Below are 18,496 nucleotides of genomic sequence, written 5' to 3'. Positions count from 1 at the left end.
TTTGTTGAGTCTGAAGTTGAACGCTATCATCGCATCAGCAGTGCAGAAAATCTCTTGAGAAGCACATTAGGATTGCAGCTAACCTTGACATTCATTAAGTATTTTTCCTAGACGAAACAAGATATTCATGCTATGGGACAGGCCTTATTAAGTTTTCCACAGCTTCATAAATCTCCCAACATGGAGCTCTGCATGTCTGGGAATGTAATAAGGCTGACATATTCAATCTAATGTGCTACATCCATCACAAGTACTAGCATGACTGCATAGCACACTGAGGATATCACAAACATTCATTCTTAAGTCCATCATGTTGTGTCCATCATGTTATATTCTCTTTAATATAATATATATAACATAATGTTTATGGAATTCTTCAGTCTATTTGAAGTTGTTTGAAAACTAGGAGACCTGTGCAACAAACCACAAGCCCACAAAGAAAACCCCTAATTAAACCAGAATAAATAGCTTCACAATTGTGTATATTTACTCTGTATCTGTAGCTTCCTGTCTGAGGGGCCCACTGTGTCTCTAATTCTTTTGATCCCCCATAAACCCTACTCCAGTAACCCATATCCTGTATCCTCATTTGGTAGCATGGTGACAGTTTCCCAGATACCAGACGGTATTGGTTTCCCTTCATCTTGTGGCACAGGCCCAAACCCAGTGTCTAATTTGCTAATGGATCCCCGCTGGAAGCCACTGTCTCAATTGTACAGGAGCGTAATTATTTGTGCTCAAGTAAATTAACTGAGGACAAACTTCGGGAATGAATAAATCATTGTTTTGCACTCTGCTCCCAAACTAAGGAGACCGCAGCTGATTTTTCTCTTTGTTTGCTTTCCACAAAGCCTGGATGTCATTGAACCCAAGAACAGGGTGGCTATAATTGCTGACAGAAGAATTTGACAAACATTGAATAACTTCATTTGACTAATGTAAATTGATAGCTTGTTTTCTTGCTTACTTTCCAGGTGAACAATTATATGGTAATATGTACTTCTTCTATGCTTGGAATGAGGAAAAAAACAGCTGGAGCAAAATGTGATAGAAGGTTTGGTGAATGACAGCGCTTGTCTTTACCACAAAGGCTGTGTCAGCCAGTTCTCCCTTTCATGTAGGAAATGTACAATTAATAGGGCCAGGGAAAGGCCCAAAAAGGTAACATCTGTTCACGTGTAATGTACCATGTAGCTCTCAGGAATTTTGACTTAGAGCTATTACAACATAAACTGGCAGAACCTGTTCTGTACATCTAATTACTTAAAGGCCACAAACTCTGGTTTCAACATATTCCCCTGAGGGATATAAGCCATCAGTCAGTCATGTAATGATTACATTTGTTAAGACATGAAATTTGGAGAAGTTGAGAGAACTTTTTGTCTTTTTAATTGAATTGCTGACAAGGAGGTCATGCTGTCATTCACAAGGTTCTTTGGTTTAGTGGCTTGGTTCTGCCTGACAGGGAGCTTAAGCTTGCCAAAGCCTCTGGGAGGTAGAGATAAGGAAAGGCAGCATAAAACCAAATAAAGCTGCTTTGCACTTGCAGTGAGACAAAGTTACAAGTATGCTTAATGTGCCTGGATAAAGTGATTATATCTGTCTGGAACTAATGTAACACTAACAGTGTCCTTTGTGTCCAATCTTGTTATTTTGTGCATTTCATAACACGCAGTAAGACTGTCACACACCAAGAAAACATCCACAAAATCCTCCACTCATGATATGCTAGTTCCAAATAATATGAGAGATCTACGGACAAAGTGAATAATTCAAGACTTATCTAACAAGACAGCATTTCCAAAGACAAGTCCTGATGTCAGACCCCAGCCTGAGAACTACTGAAGTACTGTGTCTCATGGCCACTCACTTATTCACAAGCCAAAAAGACCAAGGTTCTCATCTTTCCTATAATGACATTCACTGTACACTGCGTCTGGAACACCAATTATCAAATGAAAGATAAGAAGCAAGTGAGATACATAAAAAAGAAAATAAACCATTAAATATTCTGTATGGCTGGCATTCCAATTCAAATTCTCTCTCATTCTTGGTCGGTGTTATTTTCAATTGACTTCATTCCAAGCATTGCGCTCAGATGATTCTCTGATTCTCATTAGCTTTAGGTAACATGATTCCTCATCTGTAATAATACTTGCAGTCCCATCCTAAATACTATCCCAAATGACCTTCCCCTGCTAATAGCTTGAGGAAGTTAAAAGCACAAAAATAAGCAGTCATTTGCCAAATTTAGAATCATCTTCTGGTTCTGTGTAGTATCAAGGGAATGTGATATGGAGTGACACAGTGAATTAATGTGGGTAATTTTCCATGCCACATTACACAGGGCACCACAAGGTCTGACTTTATTATGGAGAGATTATTCTTAACTTAAATTTACCAAATAAGGAAACCACCATAATTGTTCACTTTCCATCTCATTAAGATTCTATAACGAGCTCAGCGAACCACTTTTGTTTCTAAAAATTGACAATTACGACTACGTGTTATTTGCATAAAGACAGTGTGAGGCAGATGCAAATCACAATATATTATTTCATTTCCACAACAAAATTATTAGCAATCAATAAAAACAGTTGTTTTTTTTGTTCAAAAGCAGGCAGCATAAAATACAAACGTCATACAAACCAATGTGGAGTTTAAAGCTAAAACAACACACAGCAACATGTAGCTCTAATTAAACCGTTTTGACAACAGAATTAAAATGTGCCCACAAAGTAAAAACATGTGTTTCACATATGTCACCATCAACAAATCTCCCATCTGGCGTTAACGGATTTTTAGCCTCAGGCCTAAATTATCTATAAGACAATCAAATTGCTTTGGTTTTCAGTCAAGCATCTGTGCTTTAAACGTGTACCTAATCTCTTGCGTGTATTGTAAATTCTACTATTGCTGAGTCGGGTTTAGCTTTGGAACTTCAGTCAAAACATTTCAGGAAAAAATAATTAAAAACAAACATTTATGGAAGGTGGTGCTCAGAGTTTGGCATTGAAGCAAATTGCACTTGCTGTAACACTTAAATGAGCCACTTTGCCACTTTAAACAGTTTAACCTCTTGAATCACTCAGCATGAAATGTCCAATTTTCCAAATGGCTGCTAAATCCTAATCTACTCCTTTACTTAGATCAGATGACTGTGGTTAATTTGACCCTCACCCAAAGTCCAAGCTGAAAAAAAAAAACTTCCAGTTCACCTTTAGTTGCTACTTTTCTTTACCCCTTCTCCACTAAATTTGAGCTAAGAAGAACTTAAACTGCGAACAAAAATGCTGAGGTATTGGATCAGAATGAGAATATTCCAGTAACCAATAACTCAACAATAAATACAATCTGTATGGACAATAGAGCACCTGTTTAAATAACCTGCATGATAACATTAAGACATTAAGAATTGTTAACATGTTTTCACTTGCATTTGGTGTGACATTACGTGGCAATGGTTTTTTGAGGTGTGTTCAATCCGCAACATAAGGAAACTGGTTTCTAGATAAAAAGTCACATGAGTCATTTTGTATGTCATGTCAGCCACCTGGCTGTCGTTTTAAAATAACAAAAAACGTGGAGCATGTGAGAAAAAAATAATCTGACAGCTGTGTGTTAATTTGTCAAAGTGAAGAGCACTTTTTAAAAAAAATCTTTCTTCACAAAATATCTCAGTAGTCTCTGTAACCACTGTCTTCAGCTTATCATCATTATCCAAAGCAGTAGTATTCATCTGATTCCACCCTGAGTTTCAGTGGCGTTTTGCTGAAAGCGTCGCCGTCAATCACTGTTTTATCCACAAAACAGTCAAGGTCCGTAGGTGAAGGGTTGTCCGGGAGATCCTCTGCGAGCGTGTCCAGGTAACTACCGACGGACAAACCATCTAGCCCGTCGCTGTTGCCATCATTCAAGCTGTTGAGGCTGCCTCGCAGGGAAGTACCGTCCTGGCTGTCTGACAGGCTGTACAAGCTGCCCGTCAGGCTGCCCTCCTGGCTAGCCACGCCTCCTTTGTCTTCTATCATCCAGCGGATGGACTCTATGCCCTCGTTGATTGACATGAGCTGCTGCATCAGCTTCACATCAATGGCTCGCAGGTGTGCCTGTGTGTTAGGGAAAAAACATCCATGTCAGATCGTGGTGTTTAAAGATGACCACACATTTAAAAAGAGAGTAGTTACACATTTTGAGAACTAGACATTTTACGGAGAGTTTAGTACCAGACTATATCTTGGCTGCCGTGCAATCAGCGGAGACTCCAGGAAGGCAACACACCCAGCCAAGAAATAGCAAAGCGGCTGCTGGCTCTAGCCTTGTATATTCAGTGGACAAACAGGAGAGTGGTGTCAATCTTCTCAGCTAATTATTGGCAGGAACCATCGTGTATTTACCAAAATATGTAACTGTAACACAGCTACAACGTGATAGTGTGCCCTCATAAGTAGAATGGAAGTCAATGTAATACAAAACCAGTACCGTTATCATTGCTAGCTATTGTTAGCATCGAGGTTCATAGTTCATTCTTGACCTTGGACACAGCAGATGTGAAAACAGTTTCATCACAAGGTCCATTTAGTAGCTGTTCTGGTGCTTTCATGCCCCAGAACAGCTATTAAAAGCAAACCATGCCTGTTTCTCCTCTGTTTTCTTTCACTAATATTATAACTTTTGTACTTCATGTGTTCATCTTTTACTCTTGTGTTTTTTGTTAAGTGTGTGTGTTTTTTTTATTCCGTCTGTCTCGCCCTGTGTCGTCTTGTTGTTTTTATTGCTACTGCTGCAGAACCAATTACACCTCAGGGACAAATAAAAGGTCTTGAACTTGAACTTTCGATCACAGCGCGTGTAATTCATCAGGAGATTAAACCTCTGTTTTTAAACTAACACAGACAGGAAGTCCTTGAATTACTCAGGAAAGAAAATGGAAAGTTGAACATCTGCTATTCCATGACAACTCCATCTGCTGATGAAGATCATGTGATATAATCGAAAGCAGCACAACGGCTACTAAAATGGAGCTTGTGGTGAGCTTTTTTTTTCTTCTTCTCTCTCTCTACAATTGTTAGCATTCTTTTGTTCTCTCATGGTCAGAACACTATGTGCTATTTTGCTTAGACTATCAGACCTTCTTGTGAACAAAAGAAACTTAACTATGTGGAAAAAAAAAAGACTTGTACTGCTCATGTAACAACACGGTCAGGAAACAGCACTCAGGATTTTGAATTATACGTCTACTAAACACAGTATGGCCATTGATTTAACTCCCTGCCACAACAGCCATACCATTGATCGAGGGTGGAAGTGGACAGCCTATGGAGTCATTCAAAGGGACTTCCCTGTGTCGAGCTGGTGACAAACAGCCAGTCAGGATGAAAAATGGTAAAAGGACAGCTGTATAAGCCTGTCACAATCAAAATGCATTGAGGCAGATGAAGGCAGACAGGGCTGGTACAGTGTTCCTGACAGCTGGCTTGATAAAACAGCCTTTCTTTGGAGTGGATTTGCAGCCAGCCTTCATTTAGCTCATACTGCTGCCAGTGTATTTGTTTTGGGAGGATAACCACCCGCTTTATATACACACACACACACACACACACACACACACACACACACATACGGAGACCGAGCAGATGGAGTCATATTAGAATTTTAGTCCAAACAGCTATCTTGTGTAAATAAGATGGCACCAGTGGGTCGGTATCACAAAATGAGTTTAGGAAACACAATTAGTGCTGCATGATTTTGTCTGTACTGGGTAGTCATACTGAACCTGCAACAACATGTTTAATTTATCATATGAAACTAATAAGAGCTGGTCCCTTAACTTTCAGAGAATGGCACCATTCAGGGTTCATTTGCTTATTTAAACAGGCTGTAGATTATTGCAGCCTCTCAAATAATGTGTGTGTGTACCAGACTCGCGCGCACCAAAACAGAGCAGTCTGATTGGATTAGTGATTGAGCCGGGAAGGGAACCATACAAAACAGGGAAACCCAAGACGGCCCGAATATGAAAAGAAGATACCTGAGAAAGACATCAATAATGGAATTACACTCTATTATTTAAAGAAAAGCAAATTAGGTTTTTTTTCTCATATCAGCACATTGACAGGCTGTATAATAGTTGGTGAATTTGAGAAGTGGGTGTAAAACAAGACAAACAAGGCAAAGGTTGTTACCATTAACATGCGTCAGTTACAGGTCTCATTGGCTCTGTCACATCAGTGTAAAACTAAAGCTAATCAACACAAAGTCTCTGGTGATGGGTCAGTCTGCTGGCTACCATACATCCGGAATACAGTCCGCAAAACTCGGTCAACTTGGCCATCTGCTCAGGAATCTTAATACCTTTTGTGACCTTTCTTAAACAGGGGGGGGAGGAGGGGGGTTGCTGCGACTCGGGGTCAAACAAGGCTTCAGTTTTAAAAAATAAAGTGTGGTATTTTGAGCACTTTTAATAGTGTGTGTTGGCAGATAAAACTATCATGACAAGGTAACGCCACAGAGCACCGGGCAGTTTGAATCACAAGAGGGAGGATCATTCCCTGAGGTGACGAGGGTTCACCAACAAAAGGTCTGCTCTGACTGTAGTGTGTGCAGGTGTGAACGGCTCACACGTACTGACCGGTTTCACGGCGCTTTCTCAGACAATGAGGCACAACACCCATTTCTTCAACAACCACATGTTGATACGTGGACCGGTTTTGTATGAAGTGGAGGCATTTCCTGAGTTTCCAAAGCAATGCTAATACAGTTGAGTAAGCATATAGAGGCTATCAAATCCAGTTTACCTGACATGAAACTATTGCAAATGAATGTATAATCATATTCGAGGCTTTTAAAAAAAATTTAATTCAAATGTTTGCGGATAAACAAGCAGCTTAGACACATGTACAGTTAAGAATAAGTGAATACGTGCTTGAAATAAGTTGGTAACTTTGAATTAGGAGGCTGAAACATACTTAGTGCAACACTATAACTATGTTCTAGCTATATAATGTGGTTTATAGATTAATGGCTCTATGACAACTGGCACCTCTTCTTTAAAAACAGCTGCTACTTTCCCAGACTGCTCATTCAGTTTAAAATAATACAGAAAGAGACACTTACCATTTCTTGTTTCAGGAATAGCATTTTGCTCTCCAGTCTTTTCAAGTCCGCAGAATTGGCACGAAGTTTGCCATTCACTAAATGCGGCGCTGCCGCCGCCTTCTCGTGCCTGTCGTGATGTTTTCCTCCAACAAGAGAACGGATGAGACTATCTGGGACTTTCCGACCCAACTTTGTCTCAATGTCCTTCAACTCAGGCAAGACGTTGTTGTCCTCGTCCATGGCGGACTGTCACAAGAGATTATATGTAATGATTTGAGGCAGGCAGAAGAGCTAATTACAGGGCTGCGACCTCGGAGATATTCCCAAATGATTCGTTGGGGGAGACAAGCACGAGCTATATCCAGTGAGGAGTTGTTGCAAAGCGGCAAAAAAAGTAGCAGCACGCGCCGTCTCCTCACAACTTTATTCAACTAGCTCGGAGAATGAACTGCAGAGCCATAAACACTTTAACCGCTGTTACACCAACAGACCTCCCATTGAAGCTTCTGACCAGTAGTGAGACGGTTTAACGACAACGTGCTCTCCATAGACCCTCCCACAGGGGAGCTTCCTCTGAAACCAGACACCAGACAGGTGAGGTGACGCCGGGCTGTTGTGGAGAAAAAAAATTTGCCTGTGCACTTGGGAACACATTTTTCAGGAGAGAAATTTGGAACACGGGGATTCCAACCATCGAGACAAATATGTCTAGACCCAATATTTTCCAAAATGTATTCATAATGTGTACTACAGGCTGTTAAATCGGGTATGTGTGTCTGCACATTATAAAAAAAATACATGAAAAATCATGAAGAGACAGTTGCACGTGTCATTACATTACAATATATTGCAATTTGATGAGTGAATAAATATATTTCTCATATGTTTTTAGATGTTTTAATCACACATGTGTGTCAGTGCATAGTAAACATCTGGTGTCAGTGTAAAGTCCAGCAGACCACAACAGAACATTTAATCAATTAAATAATTTGGCAAACACCCAGATCCAACATTTTTGGAACACTTAAAAAAGTAAAAACAGAAAAAGCTTTAATGACCTTTTCACATCAATTCAGTTAAAAAAAAAAAGACAGAAAAAGAAAAAGAAAGCACAAAAAGAATACACAGATCAGTTAGATCTCAGGATTACAACCTGTTGACACTCTGGATGACTGTGGCTGCATATCTTCTAAATTACCACCCCTGTTGTTTTTCTTTTATTTTCTCTTAAGTTTTCACTAATTTACAACTCAATATTTTAGATTATGGGGATTAATTTATCTAAATACATAATAAAAATCAACTAAAAGCATATATGCTTAAGATTGAACTATTGCACCCCCTTGTGGGCGTTAAGGCTCTATTAGACATGGGCAGTGTATTTTATAGCTGTTCAATAATAGCAGAAAAACAGACAGTGATGTTACCTATAAACAAGGTAGAATTGGTAGATTGTAACTTCATGTTTTGCCTGATTTGCAACTTTTACCTTATTTTACTTTAAATGTATTCACAAAGTTACAGAACATCCTTAATCTCTTGTCAGAATCTGAATGCTTCGTACTTGATCACCTCTGAAGTGAATCATCAAATATTTAACAGACTTACATAACTCTGCTGACACTGGAACGTCATTTTAAAGGACTGACAAGAATCGGAGTTTAGCACCACCTGGTGGCATCACTATCACGCCAACAATTGGTTTGTTCATGTTCAGTTTATTTGAACACATTTTCCATTTTCAAATTTTCCCGAAACCTGAAAATTGTGAAGACATGATCCTGACAATTTTTGCAAAGCTGCACCATCAAAGGGTACTGCATATATTTTTTTTTACGTTTCCATCACAAAATGGATACTTAGAATACTTAGATGAGTGCCTTATGTCCATTGGTGAAATGTAAAAGTAAATTGTTCATGTCCGTACTATTTGTAGGAAAAAAAAACTGTACCAGCTTTTGATATAGGGACATGAATGTAACCAAAAGATTACTTTCTATCACCTTGTAGCATTCAATGATCTACACATGTTCTTTAGTGAGAAAAGATTCAGGCTTTACCAAATTGCATAGCTGTAGTCACTGTAAAAGTAAAGAGAAGCAGCACGTAGGTGAGGCTGGATGTTTGAATGTTGATCTTAGACTACAGATTGGCTTTTGTCATCGTCGTAGCGCTGGTACTGATCCCCGAGCAGAGGCTGGTGGCCTTCCATATTGTACGATCTGGCACGCACGGCACATGTGGTGGCAGCGAAAATGACTGCAACAATCACAAGGGCAGCAACTATTGCCATGGTGATGATTTCAGTCAGAGTGAAAGCTTGACCTAGAAAGGACAAAGTGGATGATTAATACCCACATCATCTATGTTTTTAATCAAAGGCGATGGTAGAAGACGGCAAAAAAATGTGTCAGTACTAGAACAAATTCAAAATGTATACCTGGCCATTCAGCTTCATAAGAATAACCAAGATTTTCAGGGGCGACCACAAACATCTCAGCGTTAGTAACTGGGGGCCAGAAAGGCACCATGTTGTAGCCCCTGTTATGACCAATAGGGGCGTTTTCTTCTGGATACACAGGTGATTCTGTCAAGAAATATTTCATGTTAGACAAAATGCTAATCATGCTAACAATAAAGCAATAAAGCAAATGCAGGTATTATATAGTAAACGACAAAAGCAAGATTTTGTTGCTAAAAGACCTGGACCGTGTCTCCTCAACCATTCATCAAATATGGCATCAGTGTAGGTGTGGAGCAGGACAAAGATGGGGTCGTTGGGTGAGAGGTGGGTCTGTCCTCCAGTCCCATTCAGGAACAGATGGGCCAGGTTGTGCAGGCTCCTTACAACGGGGTCATAGTTTCCCTGGGGGGCACTATAACCTGCCGAAACAATACGTAAAAGCTTAAGAAAATGTCAAATGACACAGAATGTCATACCTTTGTAGTTTAGACCAAATAAAAAACGGTGAAACATGACCAAGACATGGCCAGAAACACACACTTACCTTCAATTGTGTTTCTGAAGCTTTCAGAAGAGGTGGAGTAGTAGGGTGGTGTGTCAAAAGCGTTAACCTGCAGACAGTCTGCCACATCCTGAGGCTCAGGGAGACGTTGGACCATCGGCCTGTTGACGTTTCCTGCTGGGTTCCTTCTAATGGGAGAAGTCTCAGTGTCTGGACGGAGACAGGGAAGGAAATTAATTAACAACAACCGGATATATTTCCCTGCACTTAAAGAATAAAGAGGATCTCTGTGAGATCAGTGGAGTTTTTGTCATGGTGAGGAACAAAAGTCTTACTGTTGCAGATGGTTCCCAGTGTGTCATAGTCATTTACACTCTCACAGACGACTCTCCACTGGGAGAAGATAGAGTTGGGGCTCAGCGAGTTCATGTCAAAGCTGCTCCTGGCTCCCATCAGGTCATCTGTGCAGATGTCACATGTGTTACCACCAATGGCAAAGTTCCAGTAGGGCAGGGCGAAGGAGGGGTCTTGGAGCATGTCCTGGTTGTTTGATATAAAAAAGAAAGAAATGATGGCTGAGTTTGTAAATGTGAACACCACAACTAGAAACACAACCAGAGCACTATGATTTCAACCTGCAATGCAAGCAAACAGCATTTTCTGGAATGTATTAGAGGCAGATGTGTGGAGTTATCAGCCAAAAATGTATTCCTAACCACTTAGGTAACATCAAAGTATCCATAAAGTCTTATTTAGTAATGGTGTCATAATGTGCAGAACAAATTGACTATGATTTGCTTTAAAGACAGTCTATAACAATATCTATTCACCGTGCATGAATAAATTTGCAATGAATAGAAATTGGTTTTTTAACAGTCTTTGTGAAATCAATTTTAGAGTCTATAATGTATATTATCTCAGTATGAAAACACATTGAGAATTTACTAGAAAACACTAAACTTTCTTTTTCAGAAGTACATATGTATGGGGCACCCTCACTTTTCCACAGCTTAAAAAAATGTCTAGTGCACATACTAATATTAGTTAGGAACCTGAGAAGAGACAGTGGACAGTTGTGAATAACTTTCTACTTGACATGTCTGAATTTTTCCTTTGAAAAACCCTAAAACTCTAACATACACCTTTTACACATTGATGGATCCTTACTGCTGTAATTCTAATAAAACCTTCCATAAACAAACAGTAACAGGGTGAGCTGTTTTCCTTAAGCCACATATTTTTCCTCACCAATTCCTGAGCAAAAATAATCCACTGTGTAATTAAACACATCTAATTTATGTAGAACAATTAGTTGAGCCAACTCCTAGTCATCTTGGTTGATCATCCAGATCCTGACTTGCAAAACTGTGGCCATCAATGCGAGTATTTAACAGAATAGAAAGACTAATTAGGGAAAACTAGTGAAGCATAAACTTTCTCAGGAATTTCTCACCAAGAGTCCAACATGCTGTCAGTGTATTCAACAGGGCTCAATGTCTATGCTTGCAATTGTGTATTCAAAAAGAAAGCCTGCGTAATTGTGAACCACTGGACAGATCTAATTATTTATCCTGCTCAATACTGTTGTCGTTTTCTGAATGCCATCTATTGTGTGCTGGTCAAATCGAATCTCTGCCTATAAAACACTTAAAATCCCATTCTGCACGGTGCTCGCCTATGAAGCCATGAAATTGCGTCGTCAATTATGATTACCTCGCCAATACAGTTGTGGGGAAACGCATTACGTAAAATAAACAAGCAGGGGAACTGACAGCTAGGTTGAAGTGGATTATTAGTCGGTGATATATTGGTAAATGGCGATTACCCTCAGGGCAACTAACTATTGTTTATGCAATTACAGCGCTGTTACTCTAAATTGCCACCTCTTTATACAGTCTCTCACCTGCATGTCTCGCTCCAGCTGCAAAAGGTGGTACCTGTGCCAAGTGACGAAACCGGGCCCCTCGTGTGAGAAGTCCACTCCTCCAAAACTGGCCTGCCCAGCCCCCAGAAACGTCTTGCTGACAGAGTAATAATGCGTCCAAACGAAGTAATTGTAGATGGTGATGTTTTCGAACTGCATGGTGTTCCCGTCAGGCCCGAAGATCTCCGGATAGCGCCGACTGGCTATCACCAGGTCGGGGTGCACCGTGCGCTTGGCCTGATCCAGCGCGTTCACGAACGCACGCTTCTCGTCCGCACTGAGCTGCATCACGTTTCTCCTTACTGGGGGATTAGTAGAGAGAGAGAAAAATGTGGATTAACGCAATCAGTCATGCGTTAATTGGGGATCAGTTTTTTTAATGAGTGAGAAAAAACGAGTACAGAAAATATGCGGAACAGGCAGATTTTTTGACCGTTTTGATCATTTCATCATGTAATCAAATGTCTTTATCTAAGTAGTTGGTGTTTAACTAGGCCAAACTCATTTTGGAAGTGCTTTCATGGGCCTCTAATCTGAGTTCATTTTGCTAAAATAATCTGTCGGGTAGATATAGATAGATCAATATTAAATGGGCCATTATGCGCTCATCTGGGTCGGCGGGGTGTCATAAAGGAGTGCTTAAGTGCCAATGAGCGATGGCACTAAATCCCTAAAAGCTCAGATCTGCTAGCTGACTGTCTAACCTCATATTAGGAGCTTGAATCAATAATCCATGACATTATTAATAAAATATTTCCCCAGACTCCCAGGAGGACGCGCACTTACCAACAGAAACTCTCTGGTCACAGTTGGCCCCAGTCCATCCGTGTCTGCAGCGTCCGCAGTTATAACCACTGAAGTTTCCATTACACTGACATGTGCGGTTGAAGAAACGGACTGGCCATCGTTCCCGGTCATCCCGTCCGTCGTGCGGGTACTGAGGGCCGTGTGGGCGCGCATCCACCGAGATGGATACACACTGTCCGCGCCCCGTACTGGAGCCACACGGGTCGTTGTTCAGGCCGGATGGTGACGGACAACACTGTCCACTCCTGAGTCCCTCGGGTGTTACGCACTCTCTGGGGAACTGAGCGCTCACTGCCACCGCGCCAAAAAACACCAAAAAGCAACACTGCCACATTATCCAAAACGGTTGTCAAACTTTACGCACGATTTGGAGTCAGTTTTACCAACTGAATATTTATCTACAAGTATTCTCTTAAACTAAGCTGTTATTCCAAGTAAACGTACATCACTTAAAGACACCAGGAATGTTTCTGTCAACTGAGTGTGTACAAAACGCCCCCTCCCATGCACCCAGGCCCCTGCTTCTATTTCCCCCCAAACAAGAAAACCTCCGACCTTAAATACCGGATTAGCGCATGACTACCCGGATTTTCTGACTCCCGCGTGATTCCATCACATAACATCATATTTCCTACTGGGGATGGAGGGAAAGAAAGGTAGTGTGATCCGGTCATGCACAGTATTATTCTTCTAAAAGCCTACTGGACTTCTGAAGTGGGCTGAATAAATCCAACATTTAAAAAAACACGTTTAATGAATTACAGAATTGTTTCAGTTTAAACCACAAATTATGATGAATGAGGAGGGCTACAGAGCTTTAATGCTTTCACGTTTACTGTAACGCCTTTATGAGCACTGTATGAAAATTAATTTGCTATAGAGTAATAGTCTTTTATAAATGTCGCCCCTGGCACACATGTTTATGGAAAAGAAAACAACTTGGTGCAGCAAGCAGGCTCAGAAATATATTGCTCTTGTGAATATTATCTGCTTGTAAACTCTCACTTTTATTCATTACTTAAAATGTAATAGCACCATATTGGCAAAAAAATGTGTTATTTTGAATATCCTGGCTGTCTCTGTGTATTAAAGGCATTTGTCCCACAGTATAAAATGCCAGAATCTAATCTTGAATAAGCCCCAGAGATTCATGTGTTTGTTAAAGTGATCATATTTCAGGTCATTTGACTTCTCAGGAAAGCCTCCCTCTGTAGGCTGCTCGTGCTGCCATGAGACATGAAGACATGAAGGACATTTATTCATCTAGTTCTTTTAGGAATGCAGATTTCCTTCTATGATTTTTGTATGTCCTAATGTAGTATTCCATCAAATACTATTTGTGCTAATGTATTTGAACTGTACCATTGTCTTTTATTGCTTTATATTTGATTTGCAGCAAATGAAGTTTGTAAGATGATAAAGATCAAATGTGTGTTTTGGTACTTTTGATCCCTGGAGGCTTTCCCCCCCTGTGTGTCTACACCCACAGTGCAGGATGGAAATAACAATGAATTTCAGTCATTTTGAGTCTGCTTAACATGGTGAAAAAGCTGGTGAAAGATGTTTTATGAATCCTATTAATCATATTTAAAAAGACTGAGAGTGACTTGTAGTTATTACATAATCATTAGCCTTGGCCAGTTGTAATATTTCAGGAAGCAGACACATTTTAAAGACATTAACGTTATCCAAAAGACACTCACTTAAAAGGGGTATTCCAGCTATTCAGTATTGCACTTCTATGAAGTTAGGAGACATGCATAAGACAGATTTAAAATAATATAAAGAATAAAAATAAGAATATCCCAATTTTAAGTTGCTACTAATATGGGTCAAGCTCCAAAAACTGCAGATCCTACACTTCCCATGATGCAACTCAACAGTGTCATATCTTATGACTCGTTCACATCATATGAGATGGATGGCATAGATTAAAGATTCTAAAGTTTACTTGTGACTCATGATAACTCAAGATGGTGGTGTCGATAGGGTCACTGTGTACTGAAAATATAACATTATATCCATTAAAACTGGGTTGAATTACTTTGAACAACAGAATCTGGCTGGTGTGAGGTATCCATGTCTGTCTGGTTTTCAGGCATTTCCATATTATAAAGCTCCGAGTGGGATATATCAGAGCTTTCAGAAAAATCACTTTTTGAGTCATAGCTATGACTTGGAAGTTGACGTGATGATATCATCAGGATTATTTTCTCAGACTCGACAAAGCTGCCATAAGTTGCTGAGTAGTACTCTTCATGATTAGTATATTCATCTGTAAAATTTAAAAAAGGTATCATCTGTATCCAGCTAAAATAAGACTTCACAAGATGCTAATTCAGTGTGATAAATTTCAGGTGAAGGCGGAGTCAGCAAGTATAAAAATGTGTTTAATTACTGTGACTTATAGCACTATGAACAAACTTACCACTGCTCCTCTGCTTTCCTGCTTACCTTTTTTATGAACTGCCTGTGCAGCGTTCATTTGAATTCTCCCTCCGGTTGCCCCTCCAGCATCTGCATCTGTTTGTTTACTCGCCTCACTGTTCTGCAGGTGACAGAGTCGGGGGTGAAAACAAAAACCTTTGATTAATTTAACCTCAATCCTACCAACTGGGGTACCCGCAGACCCCACAGGTATACTTTTGTCATATCTCACAGGTGCTTTATTAGATCATTCCAATTTTTCATGACTTTGTCAATCAATTTGTTCCTACTGATTTCATAACATTGTTTTCTGTATCTGTTTTAATTAGTGCTTTTTAAAAATACCAATGTATTGGGCTCCAGGGGGACCCCAGTCAAAAGCACTCATTTCCACCTATGCAGTTTTAATAGATGGAATTATTTATTGAGGTCATGTTTGCCATGGGTGCTAATTTGAAGTATCACATGCTATCAGGGGAGGTAGAGGCACTCTGTCATTTGGAAGGCTTTGTGGAAAGATTATACTTAGGATAGGGATAAAAGCTGCAAATTGTATTACAGAAGAATATTTATTTGCATTTCATACAATATGTAAATTAACTGTAACCTTCCTAAAATAATAAGAATCTGTTTTTTTCAGATGACCTTAACTACATAACTAATAATGTTTTGAGAAGTTATAAATTAACATTTTGCTCTGATGGTTGTTTCTTACAGTAGTTTATTCTTGGGGTCCCCTGGGACCCCAGTATGCAGTCCTTATATGTTAAATATGTTGGTAGGATGAGCTGATGATACTAGTGGCAAAATCTTGATTATTTGTGTATGCTGCTACCAAAACCTCACAGCATTTTTGGGATAGGAAAAAAATGATTGGTTGATGTTGTTGACAAAACCTACAGTGATAACCCCAAGGAGTTGGAATCTAGGGCAGGATCTGCAAGGCAGGTTCTTTCTAAAGCATCCAAAGCCTTACACATTCTTCCCATAATTTACTGCAAAACTTTTAAGCTGGGCTGCAGATAGGGCACTGGATATACTACAAACTATAGTTGTTTGGTTGCACTTATTCTTGGATATCATTTTAGAATAACTAGGACATGTATATCAGCTATCCTCAAGGGGATCAACACCCACTAATTAGCAAGCACATTCACTCATTAGATGGTGGTGATAGTGGAGCTCTTTCCACAGAGGAGAAAAAAAAAAAAAATCAATATCTGCGTTCACTTCAAAAACCAGGAATTTCAGAAAAGAGTGAATCAGCCTTAAAACCTGCCGCAGAACAGCCACTGAACAGTCAACAGATAACCAGCCTAATCAGCTGTCAGTCAAAATGTTTGAATAATAGGAATATTACAGAATTTAGTTGTCAATGATCTAACCTAGATGCTTGATTCAGTTTGTTCTAAGTTGTTAAGTTATGAAGCAAAAATGTCAGCACTTTGCTCTTGGAAAGATGTGATGAATCATGTGGTCTTTGTGAACTTGAAAACCACATCTTTTGTAATTTACATGTACTCCTCAGGCATTAAAACACAATACAGGACTTCTCTAAGAGAAGAAATGTTGTCTTTTGCCAACGTGACCTCACACATTGAAAAGGCAAAGATTCTTAACCTAGTCACATGTGTTTCACGTTGCTTATCATAATTCCAGCCCTGGATGTATCGTTTCATAATTGGGGCATGACGGCGAGGATTACACAAAGCTAGCACTAAGCTCATTCTCATGGAGTACATTTGAAAATACAGCCACATTCCTTATGTATGCGCCGTTCCCATGTTCCCCTTGAGAGCGAGTAGGAAGCCTATTAGTGTGTCAAGGTTGTTATGACCATTTAAACGTTATCTGTCTAGAGTCTATTTTTCTTCAATTTAAAAAAAAAAAATGTCAGGAGGAATGCAGCTGTAATCATAACCTTAACCTTAGAGTCTTATATGGGCCATAAAAGAATATTCTATGATTTATCATATTAATAGATTTGTATGGAGTATTTAATAATTCAAAAGTGCTATTGACCCAAAAATGCAATGCAGCGTTTTTAAGGTCACATTTCAAGAGTGGTGGAGCCGGTTATGCACTGATTGTCTTTTGATTAAGTCTGTAAGAAGCTTTTATGTTCACCATATCTCTGACAAACTTCCATAAAGCCCACTTTGAGCAATAAATGTGTCAAATGACTCTACATAAATGTGATTATGAGCTAATGCAAACCTATTATGATTACACTAAGTACACACAAGTGGCGAGGCAGCAAAATAAGTAGCTGTCAATTCACAAAACTAACTTGATATGTTGTCATATGTGAATTCAGTTATTCATTTAGTCTGTAAAAGCAACTTTTGTCAAATAAACTTTAATAAATGCACATTAGACATGTAAATCCAACAATAATAAAAAGGTCAGGGGTCATGTTACATGCTAATCTAATGGCTAAGATGGATATTAACACACCAAGACATGAATATAAAAGCATAAACAAACTAAAATGTGCAAAAACTGTTATTATGTATGAAGATATTGTTTAGAAATCGACTTCATTATTTTGCCGTGGTAGCTACACGTGTACACATCTCTGTTTGTCCCGTGACCACCGCTCAGCCGACCTCCCTTTCATCCCACCTCTCCCCCACCAACGCTCTGTGTGTGCTCACGACTGTGCATGTGTGTGAATAAACCTTGGGCAGGATAGGGGATCATGTGAGAAGATGTGACTCGGGCTTAATGGTAATCCTTGCCTTTGGTAAAAATGGCACAGCGGGAGTCATTAGGAGGGAGCTATACGAGCGGTTCATATGACTGTCTGCCTCCCTTCTCTCCTCCCCTTTCTTCTCCTCTAAGACAATGCCTGCAACTGCTCATCACTCTCTTTCACTCTCTCATCACAGGCTGTCTTCATGCTACTCGTCTCATCTTAAGCCACTGCTTCTCATTTGTGCTTTTGCCTCTGTAAATATGGGAAAATATTTTTCACTATCTTAAAGAGTGAATTCCATCTGAATACATGTTGCAGCTACAAGCATCTATTGAACAACAGGACTAAGATTCTACAGCCACACTAGCGGCTCTGTGACGCAGTACTTTCAGACACAGTGGTGCTTTGAAGAGATCACCAAAGTGATTTCAATTCATCCTGAGGGCGTCGTGAATGTCTGCACAAAATTTCACAGCAATATATTCAAAGGGTGTCCAGTCATTTTGCTAAAGGAAATGTCAGAGGATCACGAAAGTTATTAGAATACACCTTCTGGGAACCATAAATGCCTTTGCAACA

At 39.7% G+C, this 18,496-nt stretch overlaps 2 protein-coding genes across 2 annotated transcripts; both read right to left on the bottom strand.

The window, feature by feature from the left end:
* Positions 1–2,536: 2,536 nt before the first annotated feature.
* Positions 2,537–7,545, bottom strand: LOC137174442 (leucine rich adaptor protein 1-like). The gene is made up of 2 exons (XM_067579712.1): positions 7,114–7,545; positions 2,537–4,106 (listed from the first exon to the last, which is right to left on the bottom strand). The coding sequence occupies exons 1-2, from the start codon at positions 7,333–7,335 to the stop codon at positions 3,717–3,719; spliced, it is 612 nt and encodes a 203-aa protein (XP_067435813.1). The 5' UTR covers positions 7,336–7,545; the 3' UTR covers positions 2,537–3,716.
* Positions 7,546–7,868: 323 nt separating this feature from the next.
* Positions 7,869–13,325, bottom strand: LOC137174441 (5,6-dihydroxyindole-2-carboxylic acid oxidase-like). The gene is made up of 7 exons (XM_067579711.1): positions 12,772–13,325; positions 11,965–12,287; positions 10,397–10,601; positions 10,104–10,271; positions 9,799–9,978; positions 9,536–9,682; positions 7,869–9,420 (listed from the first exon to the last, which is right to left on the bottom strand). The coding sequence occupies exons 1-7, from the start codon at positions 13,124–13,126 to the stop codon at positions 9,233–9,235; spliced, it is 1,566 nt and encodes a 521-aa protein (XP_067435812.1). The 5' UTR covers positions 13,127–13,325; the 3' UTR covers positions 7,869–9,232.
* Between the last annotated feature and the right edge of the window lie 5,171 nt (positions 13,326–18,496).

This window comes from Thunnus thynnus, chromosome 22 (genome assembly GCF_963924715.1).
Source record: "Thunnus thynnus chromosome 22, fThuThy2.1, whole genome shotgun sequence".
NCBI classification, from domain to species: Eukaryota; Metazoa; Chordata; class Actinopteri; order Scombriformes; family Scombridae; genus Thunnus; species Thunnus thynnus.
The sequence above is the reverse complement of the archived record's forward strand: the minus strand, read 5'-3'. Positions and strand labels throughout refer to the sequence as shown.

Coding starts and splice junctions, on each gene's coding strand:
- LOC137174442 (XM_067579712.1), bottom strand. CDS start 7,335: ATGGACGAGGACAACAACGTCTTGCCTGAGTTGAAGGACATTGAGACA. Junction 4,107..7,113: donor TATTCCTGAAACAAGAAATG/GTAAGTGTCTCT, acceptor CCTAACACACAG/GCACACCTGCGAGCCATTGA.
- LOC137174441 (XM_067579711.1), bottom strand. CDS start 13,126: ATGTGGCAGTGTTGCTTTTTGGTGTTTTTTGGCGCGGTGGCAGTGAGC. Junction 9,979..10,103: donor CTTCAGAAACACAATTGAAG/GTAAGTGTGTGT, acceptor TTGTTTCGGCAG/GTTATAGTGCCCCCCAGGGA. Junction 9,421..9,535: donor TTATGAAGCTGAATGGCCAG/GTATACATTTTG, acceptor TGTCCTTTCTAG/GTCAAGCTTTCACTCTGACT.